Consider the following 12,409-nt stretch of genomic DNA (forward strand, 5'->3'; position numbering starts at 1 on the left):
GATTTTGGATTAAAGTCTATTTTGTCAGATATTAAAATGCTTGGAATACCTATTTCCATTCTTTTACTTGAAATAATGCCTATCCTTAATGTTAAGCAGTGTTTCTTGGATAGAGCAGAAGGATAGATCCTGTTTTGCATCCATTTTGTTAACCAGTGTCTTTTTTATTTGGGAAGGGGAACCATTGATGTTGAGAGATATCACTAGTGGTTTTTATACTGAGCTGTGTTTGTTGATTCCTGTTATTGTGTATATGTGTGGTGGTGGTGGTCGTGGTAGTGGTGGTGGTGGTGTGTGTGTGCGTGTGTGGTGTGTGATGTCATGTGTGTTGTATGTGTATTGTGTGGTGTCATGTGTGTGTGGTGTGTGTATGTGGTTTCTGTGTGTGTGTATAGTATATGTGTGCATGTGTGTTATGTGTATATTGTGTTGTGCCGTGTGTGTGTGTGTGTGTGTGTGTGTTCGTGTTCCTCTTTTGATTTGATGGTCTGGGATTATTTCTTCCTTGTTTTTTGTTGTGTGTGGGTAACTTCTTAGGATTTGAGTTTTCCTTCTAGTACCTTTTGTAGATAGACAATGCTTAAATTTGATTTTTTTGAATGTATTATTTTCCCCATCTACTGTGATTGAAAGTTTTGCTGGGTATTTGATTATGGGATGGCCTCTTAGAGTTTGTAGGATATCTATTGAAGCTCTTCTGGCTCTTAGAGTCTCTGATGAGAAGTCAGTTGTTACTCCAACATATCTGCCTTGTTATGTTACTTGGTCTTTTCCACTTGAAGCTCTTAATATTTTTCTTTCTTTTGTTTAATGTTTTGATTATGGTGCGCTGAAGGGAATTTATTTTCTGTTCTATATGCTACTTGTGCCTTGAGATGCATCTCCTTCTTTATGTTACAGAATTTTTCTTCTATGCTTTTGTTGAAAATATTTTTTGTGCCTTTAACCTGGTTCTACTGCATCTATTCCTATTATTTTTAGATGTAGTCTTTTCATAGAATCCAGATATCCTCGTTGTTTTGTGCCAGGTTGTTTTTAGATTTAACATTTTCTTTGACCAAGGTATCCATTTCTTCATCTGTTGTCAGTACCTGAGATTCTCTTCCATTTCTTATGTTCTGACTGTGAGGCTTGTCTCTGTGATTCCTGTTTGAGTTCCTAAATTTTTATTTCCAATTTTCCCCTCAGTTTTGGTTGTCTTTAATGATTCTGTCTTCATTCTCATACACTGAACTGTTCTTCCCCCATCTGTGTTTTCATATTTCTGTAGGTATCTGGTCTGTGGACCTGAAATGGAAGCCATACTCTTTGGGTGTGTGGCTTCAGGCAGACAGAAGCGGAAAGAGAGGAGCTTGAGGCATGGCTTTCCTTCGTGCACTCTTTCTGGAGGGTCAGCAGATCCAGTAGGAAGAGCAGGGAAACGCTCCGGTGGTTTTTTGTGTTTTTCTGTGTAATTGTCCCCAATAAACACCCATTTATTATTTATCTTCGGTCTAATGATATAATTACATCGTCACCTTCATATTTCTTTAAGGGATTTATTAATTCTTGTTTAAGGACCTCTATCATATTCATAAAGGCTGTTTTAAGGTCTTTGTCTTGTATCAGGAATGTTGCAATACTTGGGCTTATTATGGCATAGGGTTCCTGGGCTTTAGTGGAGACATATTTTTCCTGGCTGTAATTGATTGTGTTTTTACATTGGTGTCTAGGCATCTGAATTTGAGAATATTGTAATTCTAGGCGCTGATATCTGTTGGGTGGGTGTTCTGTTCCTTTGTTTCTGTTGCCCTCTCTGGAGTGTGGTGGCTGTGCATTGCCTAGTATGAAATCCTTCTGGGATTCTGTTAGGTGTGGGCCCTGGGAGTTCTGAGGTGAATGTGTTTCTAGGTATTGGGAGCTGTCACTTAAGAATGGGGATAGCTGGGGAGCACTTAGGGAGTTCACAGTAAGGAGGAAAGCAGGATTTTCCGATAGGATCTGATTAGTCCCATAGGAACCAGAGCAGAGAGCGAGGAGAGGCGACAACGTATAGTCTGTTACAGAGATGGGAGTGAGCCTGGGGGATTGGATTTGGAGGAATGGATGGACAGTGAAGATCTGAAGTTTGCCTACCTGCTTCACTGATTGACCTCTTTGCCTCTCTGGCCATCTTGGCTGAGGGTTTCGCAGAGTGCCTGCTTGACTTTGTGACTTGTGTATTAGAATGAGTGGGGAGGAGGATTGGAGAACATCTGCTTGATTAGCTGAAGATGGGGAGTCAATATGTGATTTCACCTCCTTGGTCATGTAACCTTCTCCTCAAACCTCAGTATCCCTCCAGTATCTTCAGGAGAGCTGCCTTAGGAGTCATAAATCCCACAAATCTCTTTCAGTTGTGGAAATTTGTTCCTTCCTATTCAATTATGACTGATAGCTTTTCTAGGTATGGTAGTCTGGCTGGGCACTTGTAGCCTTTCATAACTTGTAGAACACTAGTGCAATCTCTTTTGCTGTGATTCTGATGGGCTTCCCCTTGCATGTAGTCTGATCATTTTCTGGACTTTAATACCCTTTGTTATGTACATCCATTGTTTTGACTATTATATGACACAGGGAGTTTCTTTTCTCATCTATTTGGTGTTCTATGTGTCTCTTGAATCTCAATAGGTATCTCTTTTGTTAGATTGGGGAAGTTTTCTTCTATGATTTTGTTGAAATAGTTTCTGTACCTTTGATCTAGAATTCTCTACCTAAAGAAGAGGGCTAGGAATAACAGTCAGAAGGCAGTTGTGGGATGTGGGGTCCTCAGATGAATTGTGAGGGTGAATGGAGTTCCTAATGTGGGTCTAGTGCCCTTCCCTGGAAAGAGGCAGTCCTCGTTGTATCTAGGAAGTAAGTGTAGTTAGTGTTGAGGTGAGGGTGTGTGAAGCTGAGTTCGAGAGGGAGTCCAGTTTTCCTGTCTAGGGGTAAGGGAAGGACACTCTAGCCTAGGTGGATGGGGGTATCAGTTCTGGTTGGGCTCCCTGACAGGTGTATGTGGAAAGGGACATAGAAAGGCAAGTAAATGTGTGTTTAAGTCAAGTCATAGAAGTGGGTAGATTTGCTGGTATGGGTTGGTGCTTCCTAACGATGAAGAGGGTAGGTCCTCAGATCAGTGCCAGTCTGCTGTGTGCTCTGAAAAGGAATCAGGTGTGTGCACTGGTAATGGATGGTGTTGAGTTGGTGAGAGTCTTATGTTGTCTGGCTAGAGATGTGGGAAGAAACTCTGCTGGGAGTGGATGGAGTTAGAAGCATGGGTTGGGGGTCTTTTCTTGATGGGTATATATAGAAAAGCATGCAGAAATTGCATCCAATTATGATACATATCAGCACAAATGAAGAGAGAACCTGAGCATTGCACTTGGACAACGGGAAAGCTGCCCAAGACTCCATTTTGTGCAAATGCAAATTAATTTAAGAAAGAGATCCTAAATTGGATCAACCCCATTATGGTGCCACTCTTCTGCATTTGTTCTTGGGTCGTATACAAATGCAAGCTGATCAAGTCACAGGGAGCAAGCCAGTAAACAGCATCCCTTCATGGTTTAAAAGAGAGAACAAATGCAGCTTAATATGTTGAGAACAAGGTGTCTTCACACATTTCTGGTGGTGACATGGAAGGACAGGGGCTGTCTTGGCAGAAGGAATCAAGTCAGCCAGGGAAAGGAATGATCAAAGATGACAACAATGTGTTAATGGCCCATATGCATGGGATTGTCTTAATGAAACCCATTACTGTAGACATCCAGTCTCTTAGTCTAGAGTGTTCTTGTAACTTGAAGGCTTTTATTTATTTTTATTTTGTGTGCAGGGGACTGCACATATGTAAGTACATCACATATGTATAGTACCTATACAGACTGGAAGAGTACTGGTTCCCTGGAACTGGAGCTATAGATGGTTTTGAGCTGCTATATGGGGGCTGGGAATTGAACCTGGGTCCTCTGGAAGAACAGTAAGTACTCTTTAACTGCTGAGCCATCTCTTCAGCCCCATATTCTTTATGAACTACATGCCTCAAGTATTGTGTTATAGTAGCAGAGGACAGGATATGATTAATATAATTGTAAAGATTTATTTGTATGATTGTTTTGCCTGCATGACCAAGGCAATTTATGAAAGAAAAAGTTTATTCTGAGTGTGTTTCAGAGGGTGAGTCCATTACAATCATAGTGGGGAGCATGCCAGCAGGCAGGCAGTCAGGCACAGCATTGATGCAGTAGCTAAGTAAGAGCTTTTACATTGAGAAATCAGCCCAAGGGGTTGGAGATAATGAGAAAATGAGAGTGAGCAAGCAAGAGAGAGAGAGATGGAAGGAGGGAGGGAGGGAAGGAGGGAGAGAGAGAGAGAGAGAGAGAGAGAGAGAGAGAGAGAGAGAGAGAGAACTGTGAATAGCATAAGCTTTTGAATCCCTAAAGCCCTTCCTCAGTGACACACTTCTCCAACAAGGCCACAGCCCCTAATCCTTCACAAAAAGTTCCACCAACTGTGGACCAACTACTCAAATATATCAGCTTATGGGGGCTTTTCTCATCCAAAGCACTACACATAACATAGAGGTTAGAAGAAGGCATCAGATCCACTGGAACTGGAGTTAGGTGCTTGGGATCTGAACCTGGATCCTCTGCAAGAGCAATCAGTACTCCTAACTACTAAGCAATCTCTCTATTCCCAACACACACACACACACACACACACACACACACACACACACACACACACACAATTTTGAGACAGGGTTTCTCTATGTAGTCCTGGCTGTCGTAGAGCTCACTATATAGAATAAGCTTACCTCCACCTGCCTATGCCTATATAGAAAATATAAATGATCAGTTCAAAGCCCTTAAAAATACCCCCAGTCCATTATTATATGTCAGTTCCTGAGGAAATGGATGCCTCCTATTCATCATGGTCTGCAGTGTTAGAATCCTTTGGCCATCTAACTGGCAGTTGGAAGGAAAGGTCGTCTTTCGTGCAGTAGCTCCCGGCTTCACACATTGTAAGCCACCTAACCTTCCTCCTCTGCTTCTTCCTTCTCTTTTGTGAGCACAGTCTCTCTATTAATTTAATGCCAGGGTGGCATTAAATCCATAATCATTCCACATCAACCTTGTGAGTAAGGAGCTGTAGGCAGGAGCCCACAGCAGCTGGCTAATCCAGGCTTCTTTCAGACAACTACAGCCCCAGTTCTACCATTGCGGCTTAAATCTTGTCTGTTTGCCCAAGGAAAACTGTAAGGGTTTGGTTAGTATTCGGAATTGTCTCAGTCACAGAGTAGGGTCTCAACACCTATTTATTCTGCTTATCACTTTTTGGTACCTAATACATTTCTCATCCAAAAAGTATTGATGAGTTAGTGGAAATTTTCCTATAAGCTATATTAACAAACAAAATGTTATGGTAAAACCACACATCCAAGACAATATCCAATTTTTTACCTTAATCAAATAAAATAAAAATAAATATAATTAGACAGAGTTTCTGTCCTGCCTGGTCCTAGCCCCCTCCCCAAAAAAACACACTGAGGCTTATATTAATTATAAACTGTTTAGCTGAAGGCTCAGGTTTCTTATTGGCTAGCTCTCTCTTAATTATTAACCCATTTCTATTAAAATATGTATTGCCACAAGGCTGTTGCTTACCTGTAATGCTCTGGCATGTTACTCCTTTGGCAGCTACATGGCATCTCTCTGGTAGCTCCCTCTCTGTGTCTTTTGTCCTGCCTGGTCCCATGGGGAGAGGGTTGTTCTTCAAGGTTCCTGCTTCATTAACTAATGAACAATGTCTCAAAAATTGTGTGTGTGTGTGTGTGTGTGTGTGTGTGTGTGTGTGTGTATGTGTGTGTGTTTGGGGGCTGGAGAGATTGCTGAGTAGTTAGGAGCACTGATTGCTCAAGAAGAGGATCTAGGTTCAGCCTATGGTCTGAAGATGGATGCCCCAACGTCACAGAGAAACTTTGGGTGACTGTCCAGGCAGCAAGATGTCTCTGTCAGTTCTAGAGCTTATAAGAGTTTATATATTATCCTTCTGAGTTCTTTGATGGAGTTGAAGACAGATAGTTATGCTTATGACTTTCATTAGTTATGGTAAAAGATAAGTTACGTATTAAACTTTAGACTCACAAAGATAGGGTAGATGATAGAATATTTTCTTTAAATTTTGTCAAATGTTAATGAACTAAATACTGTTAACTATGGTTCTTGCTTGACAACTGCTTTGTTATATTTTTACTATTTCAAAATTAAAACCTTTTTCATTTAGACAGAAAAGAGGAGCTGATGGGGGATGTCCTTCTGTGTGCTGTGAATATATACTTTTCTTATTGGTTGATAAAATAATGCTGATTTGCCAGCAGCCAGGCAGGAAGTGTAGGTGGAACTATCAGATGAGGAGAATTCTGGGAAGAATGCAGAGAGGAGCCTCCAGGGAGATGTCATGTAGCTACTGGGAAGGCAGGATGTCATGTGAAAATACATAGATTAATAGTTATAGGTTAATAATTAAGAGAGAGCTAAACAGTAAGAAGCCTAAGCCATCTACCGAACAGTTTATAATTAATGTAAGCCTCTGTGTGTTTATTTGGGACTCAAGGGCTGCGGGACATGGTGGAACAGAAATGTCCATCTTCACTATAATGAAATAAAATAAAATCCTATTGACTCCATTCATCTAATGTGGTAAAATATATAACCCAAACAAGGTCCCTTAGAACAAGTTTCTAATAACCATGGTGGGGGTACTTCTTTATCCTAGCATTAGAGAAAGGCAGGCAAGAGGATTGTTACAAATTTCTGGCCAAGCTGAACTACATAGTGAGTTCAAAGCCAGACTGGCCTATATAGAAAGATCCTTCCATAAAAATATGGTTTATATTAAAATACTCAGCAGCACACTATTATGTATTATGATACTTGGCGTTTGTGTTGGGCTGATTCCTAGTGACAGTTGTAAAACATTCTGTCTTAGAGTATTTTATTGCTGTGACTCCTATAAAGAAACATTTAATTGGGGTGTCTTGCTTACAGTTTCAGGCTTTCAGTTCAGTAGCATCCTGGCGATGGGGGGTGAGGGTGGGGGAGCATGGTGGCGTGCAGGCAGACGTGGTGCTGGGGCTGAGAGTCCTGCATCTTAACTCAGAGCAACAGCAAGTCTACTTACTGTCACACTGAGTGAAGCTTGAGAAAAGAGACCTCAAAGCTTGCCCCCATAGTTGACACACTTCGACATCAAGGCCACACTTCCTAATAGTGCCCTTTGGGGGCCATTTTCTTTCAAACCACCACATATTCCATGTGAAAACACAGATATGCATTGATGTGAACACATATATCAGGTAAATATAAACAACCTGAATCAGGAATCAGAAGAGAGGGGGGGGGATCTTCAAATGAGCTGAGCAGTGATAGTACAATCCCAGCACTCCAGAGGCAGAAGCAGGTAGGTCTCTGAGTTCAAGACCAGCCTGGTCTACAGAGTGAATTCCAGGACAGCCAAGGTTACACAGAGAAACCCTGTCTTCAAAATCCAAAAAGAAAATCGTCCTTCAAATGAGGCAGCTTGAAATCACTGTTTCAAACATCTATATTAAAATTCCTCTGTCTCATATAGGTGTATTTGCTGTTAATCCAAAAATTCATGAGAAAGAAACAACCAAGCCCATGATTGTCTGAATTAAAGCAAGCCATATTTGGGGGTACCCAAAGCTGGCCAGCTGGCTGTCCCCCTCTAAGTCGGGGTGGGGGTGTTTAAGAACAGCCCCCACTGGCCTCTCTAAGTCCCTTTTATAGAAGGATAAGGTATTCACAAGGAGTGGTGGGGTTGGCAGCTGTCTATTGTCAAAAGGATACAATAAAAGGGGAGCAATAAAGGCAAGGATACATACCAAAGGTAAGAATACACATCAGGTGAATGGGGACTCCAGTCAGTTTACATTAGACCAGGAACTGATTCTTGATTACAAATAAAAAAACCTCAATTAGCAGGGACTTGACATAGGACATATCTCTTAGCTAGTAACAGGCAGGAACTGTTTTTGACTATAAACAGAACTCTGTACCTGCAAGGTATGTTCTTGGTTTCAGTTTCCATTAACCTGTGAGGTATATTTTTGGTTTTACACTTACTGCAGAAAGAGAATTATCTCCTAAGAAAAAAATGTTTTGTTTGATAATTCATTTCTAAAGAGAAGCTTGCCAGCCTCTTCTCACTTGAAAATAATTAAACTATACTGCTAATGCACTATGATTAAATGCGACCATACCTTTTTATTGAACATAGTGACATATGACAGGTTTGGATTGGAATTAATTTATACATCAGGAGGTAAAGCTCTTTGTGCATTACTTTATTCTGTGCTACATCCAGTGCCCAGGGTCTCGGACATACAAGGCAAGAATTCCCCCACTGGGCAATGGAAACAGAATCTTGGTAGGTGACCAAGCTGGCCTTGATCACACTCTGCAGTCTAGGCAGAACTTACGTGGTAATTTAAGAAAAACAGTGCCCTTGAGAAAGATGGCAGCAACAAGGTTCAATCAGAGGGTTTTTTTCTTAAATCAGGGAAAGGGACCATAAAAAGAGGAAAGAGAAGGGGGGGAGACCAGCCTCTGGAGACAGGAGCAGCAGGAGAGAGGAGAAAGGGAAGGGGGAGAGAGGAAAGAGGGGGAGGGGGGGAGAGTGGAACAGAGAGAAGGATAGAAAGAGAGAGGGGGATGGGAGGTGGGCAGGGCCCTTTTAGAAGGGAACATAGTGAATGCTCTTAGTGGCAGTAGCTGAGGACATATCCTGTCAGAATCCCAAGGGCAGGCCAGTACAGATGTCTGAATACTAATACTTGAAATGGTGATCATCCTGTATTAGCCTTTTAAGCAGCAGATATTACATATAGGTAATTGTGTAATTTATAATTAAAGTCACTCGTTCATGGCACAGCAGATTAAATTGCAATTGCCCAGAAAGAGAAAATGCTTATCTGTAGCCTTGTAATAATGGAGAATGGACCCTAATGGAGCTCCTTTAAACAAGATCTGAATAGGTACATTAACAATAGGGCTATGGAGACAGTACAGATGTAGAATGCTTATCTAGGATGAGGAAAATCCTAGGTTTGAACCTCAGCAACACAGATGGGGAAACACACACACACAATAAATTGGGAAAATAGTTCTTTTAAGGGTATGTTAATTGGAATAGAAGCCAAGGAACTGAAAAAGTCTGGCAGAAAAGAGTTGGATTATGGGGTTACCCTTTACCAAGCTGGGTGTAGGATTAATTGAAGTAATTTGGGGAAGACTTCCAAAATTAATGTAGCAGCTGTGAAACTGCTTCAGCTGGAGAACTTGAATGTGTCCTTTTCCTCCCTGTCTCTCTGTGGTTTAGGAACATACAGACACAGATGTATTCTCTCTCTCTCTCTGGTTTAGGAACACACACAGACACAGACGTATTCTCTCTCTCTCTCTCTCCCTCCCTCTCTCTCTCATGTGTATATGTATATGGACTTGCACATATGCATAGATGTGTGTATGCCTGATAAATTTAAAAGAACTCTGAAGTGCATTGGTGCACTGCCACTAAATCCCTGAAAGCAGTAGAAGCAATGAGCTGCTACTGTTCATGTTCAGTATGAAGTGTGCTCAAGTTCATGAGCTGCAGACAAGCAGGTTTTCCAGGCTTTGCTCCCTCCTCCTGGAGGCTGAAGTCAGCTTTCCTCACAGCTCTTGAGAGCTGGAAAAGTATGGACAGTCTGCTATGTGACAGCTCAGGTCAAAGGAGGGCAGTATGGAGCCCCAAATTACTTATTAAATAAATTATCCTAAACTCATAAGATGGGGAATTTGGAAAAGAACAAGTCCTGGTCTGTGGGAAGAGAGGTGGAACGTTTATCGCAATTAAGGAGCTTTAAAAAACCATTGTCTTGCCCCAGATCACCAAGCCAGCTACTTTCACTCTTCTTGGCGCTTATGTCCCCTTTCTGCAGAATTATACATTAAAAGTGACTTCGTTTTCACAAGTCTCTTGAATTTATTACTATATTTTTGACAGTGGTCATGATAAATGGGTCTTCACTGTTCTTGAAACCTGTGGATGTTCACTCCACTTCCGGTTTACTCTGGATGAAAACTTAAGACATCTGTCTGCAGAGACTGACTGAATACAATCTGGGTACTGTTAAGAGACTGGAATGTTGCAGGCCAGACACTAACGACCTTGCCTTGGACTAACTTTAATCTAGGAGAGCAGCCATCTCTTGCCCACCTCTGTGTCAAAACTAACACCCTGTGACTAACATGTTAAAAACCCTTGGAATCTATCGACTTAGCCGACCCACTGACTTCTAGCAACCCCAAAGCTAAGAATGTCAGATAGTATCTCAAGGCCAATTAAAAAAAAAAAAAGGCGTCCACCTTGTTTGTGACTGCCTCTCTGATATATCTACCGATGTAGTTTATACTTCCCTTGATTTTATTTGTGAAACTATGACTGCTTCCACGTTGGAACATGGCATTTGGGGTAACCTAAATCGGTGTTCCCCGGGTCAAGGTCACTTGGGAAGGCTCCGGACGAAACGATCTCATTCCCTTTAAGCTGAGAGCTGTGCTTCCGTATTCTTCTTCCAACAGTGCTCCTGGCAAGACGATTCGGTTCTTCCTAAAACAGCGACGGTGCAGCCTCGGTTGGAATTCCAGTTTCAAAGCTTGATTTCCTTACCTAAAGTTCGCAGCAGCACGGCCCGCCCGAGCGACTTTTGGCCCTTGGAATGTGGGCAGCGCCGCTGCCCGAGCGACTTTTGGCCCTTGGAGTTAACCCGAGGGACTGTTCTTCCGGCATCCCGGGGCGTGGCCCGCAGGTGAGCGGGCGAGGCGGTTCTGCGGTCCAGGTAAGCCCGGCAGGTGCACGCGCCCTTCCCCTGGACCAATGGGCAACGCCGGTGCCCCGAGCCTCTCGGGCAGCACCGCGCTGCGCCCCGGCGATTGGCTGGGCCGTGGGTCACCGCCCGAGTGCCCCGGAGCAGGAGCGCAGCGGTCGGGGAAGCGGCGCTTGCGGGGGCTGCGGGGGGCGCCGGGGCCGCTCAGTCTGGACGTGGGCCGAGGCTTCCGGGGAGGGACCTCAGGCCACCATGAACAGCGAGGGCCACTACACTTTCAGGCGGGTGGCGATCCGGCGGAAGTCAGGCGCCTACCTGCCGCCCGGGATCCCGCGGCCCTGGAGCAGGCCTTTGCCGCCCTGGCGGAGCGCTGAGTGCGTCGCCGTCCCGGGCCAGGCCGCAGGTACGCGTTGGCGGGCTGAGGGGCGTGCCGTGGGCTGGGTGGGCGTGCCGTGGGTACGTGGGCTGGGAGGGCGTGCCGTGGGTGCGGGGAGTGCTGGGCTGGCTGGGGCGGGCTGCCGTGGGTGGGGCGCGTGCCGTGGGTGCGTGGACTGGGAGGGCGTGCTGTGGGTACGTGGGTTGGGTGGGCGTGCCGTGGGTGCGTGGGCTGGGGGATGTGCCTTCGGGGGCGTGCCGTGGGTGTGTGGGAGGGGGCTCTTGGGCCAGCCGCCAGCAGCGTTGATGGCGCCCTCTCCTGTTGGAAAGGAACCTCTGGGTTAGCTATCCTAAGGACTAGCGATCTTCCTAGTTTGTTCTTTCTTCTAAAGCTGCTTTAGCAAGAATATAACCAGCTTGATGGCTAAGACCTCTAAGTGGCCAAAGCAAAAGTCCAGGCTCCCTGGTCTCCTAAAGACCAAGAACCTCTGTCCTTGTTTCCAATGTGGTCAGGAGGTTCACTGGGTCAAGGTCTGTCAGAATCCTCATAAACCACCCAGACCATGTCCAAGGAGCCATCAAGAAGGACACTGGAGTGTTGATTGTCCCTATGTCCTTCGTGGCATGAGGACATTAAGCTCAGATCACCTTTCATCTGATTTACTTGGTTTGTCCATGTATGACTGATGGGGACCGGGCTCCCTTGGGCTGACCACCACCATCTCTGACAGGGAGCCTCAGTAGTTATCACAGTATCAGGGCAATTCATCTCCTTCCTTCTGGACACCGGAGTCACTTTTTCACTCCTGTCGGTGTTCTGGCGACTCACTTCTCCCCCTCGTTCCTCTATTTTAGGAGTACAGCCTTACCATTCTGACCAAACCCCAGCACGTAGCTATATCTTTAGGAGTATTCCCCTTACCCATTCCTTCCAAGTGGTGCCAACCTGTCCTGTCTTGTTGCTGGGAAGGGACCTCCTAGCCAAAGTGGGAGCCTGTATCTCTGACTCCCCCATCCGATTGGCCCCAGGTTCGCCAGCTGTTTCCCTCCTCCTTCTCCAAACCACACGATCTGACATGCCTTTTCCCTTATTGCCCTCTTAAGTAAATCCTCAGGTATGCGGCACCCAAAACCACTCTATAACCA

General features: G+C 44.4%; 1 protein-coding gene across 2 annotated transcripts in view; it reads left to right on the forward strand.

Annotated features, from left to right (window-relative positions):
• Nucleotides 1-10,536: 10,536 nt before the first annotated feature.
• Nucleotides 10,537-12,409, forward strand: part of Fgd4 (FYVE, RhoGEF and PH domain containing 4) — a 170,820-nt gene continuing 168,947 nt past the window's right edge. The window contains exon 1 of one of the 2 annotated variants that reach the window (XM_040751202.1): nt 10,537-10,900. Coding sequence is in view for 1 of the 2 variants with exons in the window: in XM_040751197.1 (XP_040607131.1) it covers nt 11,141-11,291 (151 nt within the window). In the remaining variant the exon portion in view is untranslated. Of the gene's footprint in view, nt 10,901-11,105; nt 11,292-12,409 lie in introns of those variants that run through there. The other variant, XM_040751197.1, reaches the window with a different exon arrangement.

The sequence above is a fragment of the Mesocricetus auratus genome, unplaced genomic scaffold (genome assembly GCF_017639785.1).
Source record: "Mesocricetus auratus isolate SY011 unplaced genomic scaffold, BCM_Maur_2.0 Super-Scaffold_100008, whole genome shotgun sequence".
NCBI lineage: Eukaryota > Metazoa > Chordata > Mammalia > Rodentia > Cricetidae > Mesocricetus > Mesocricetus auratus.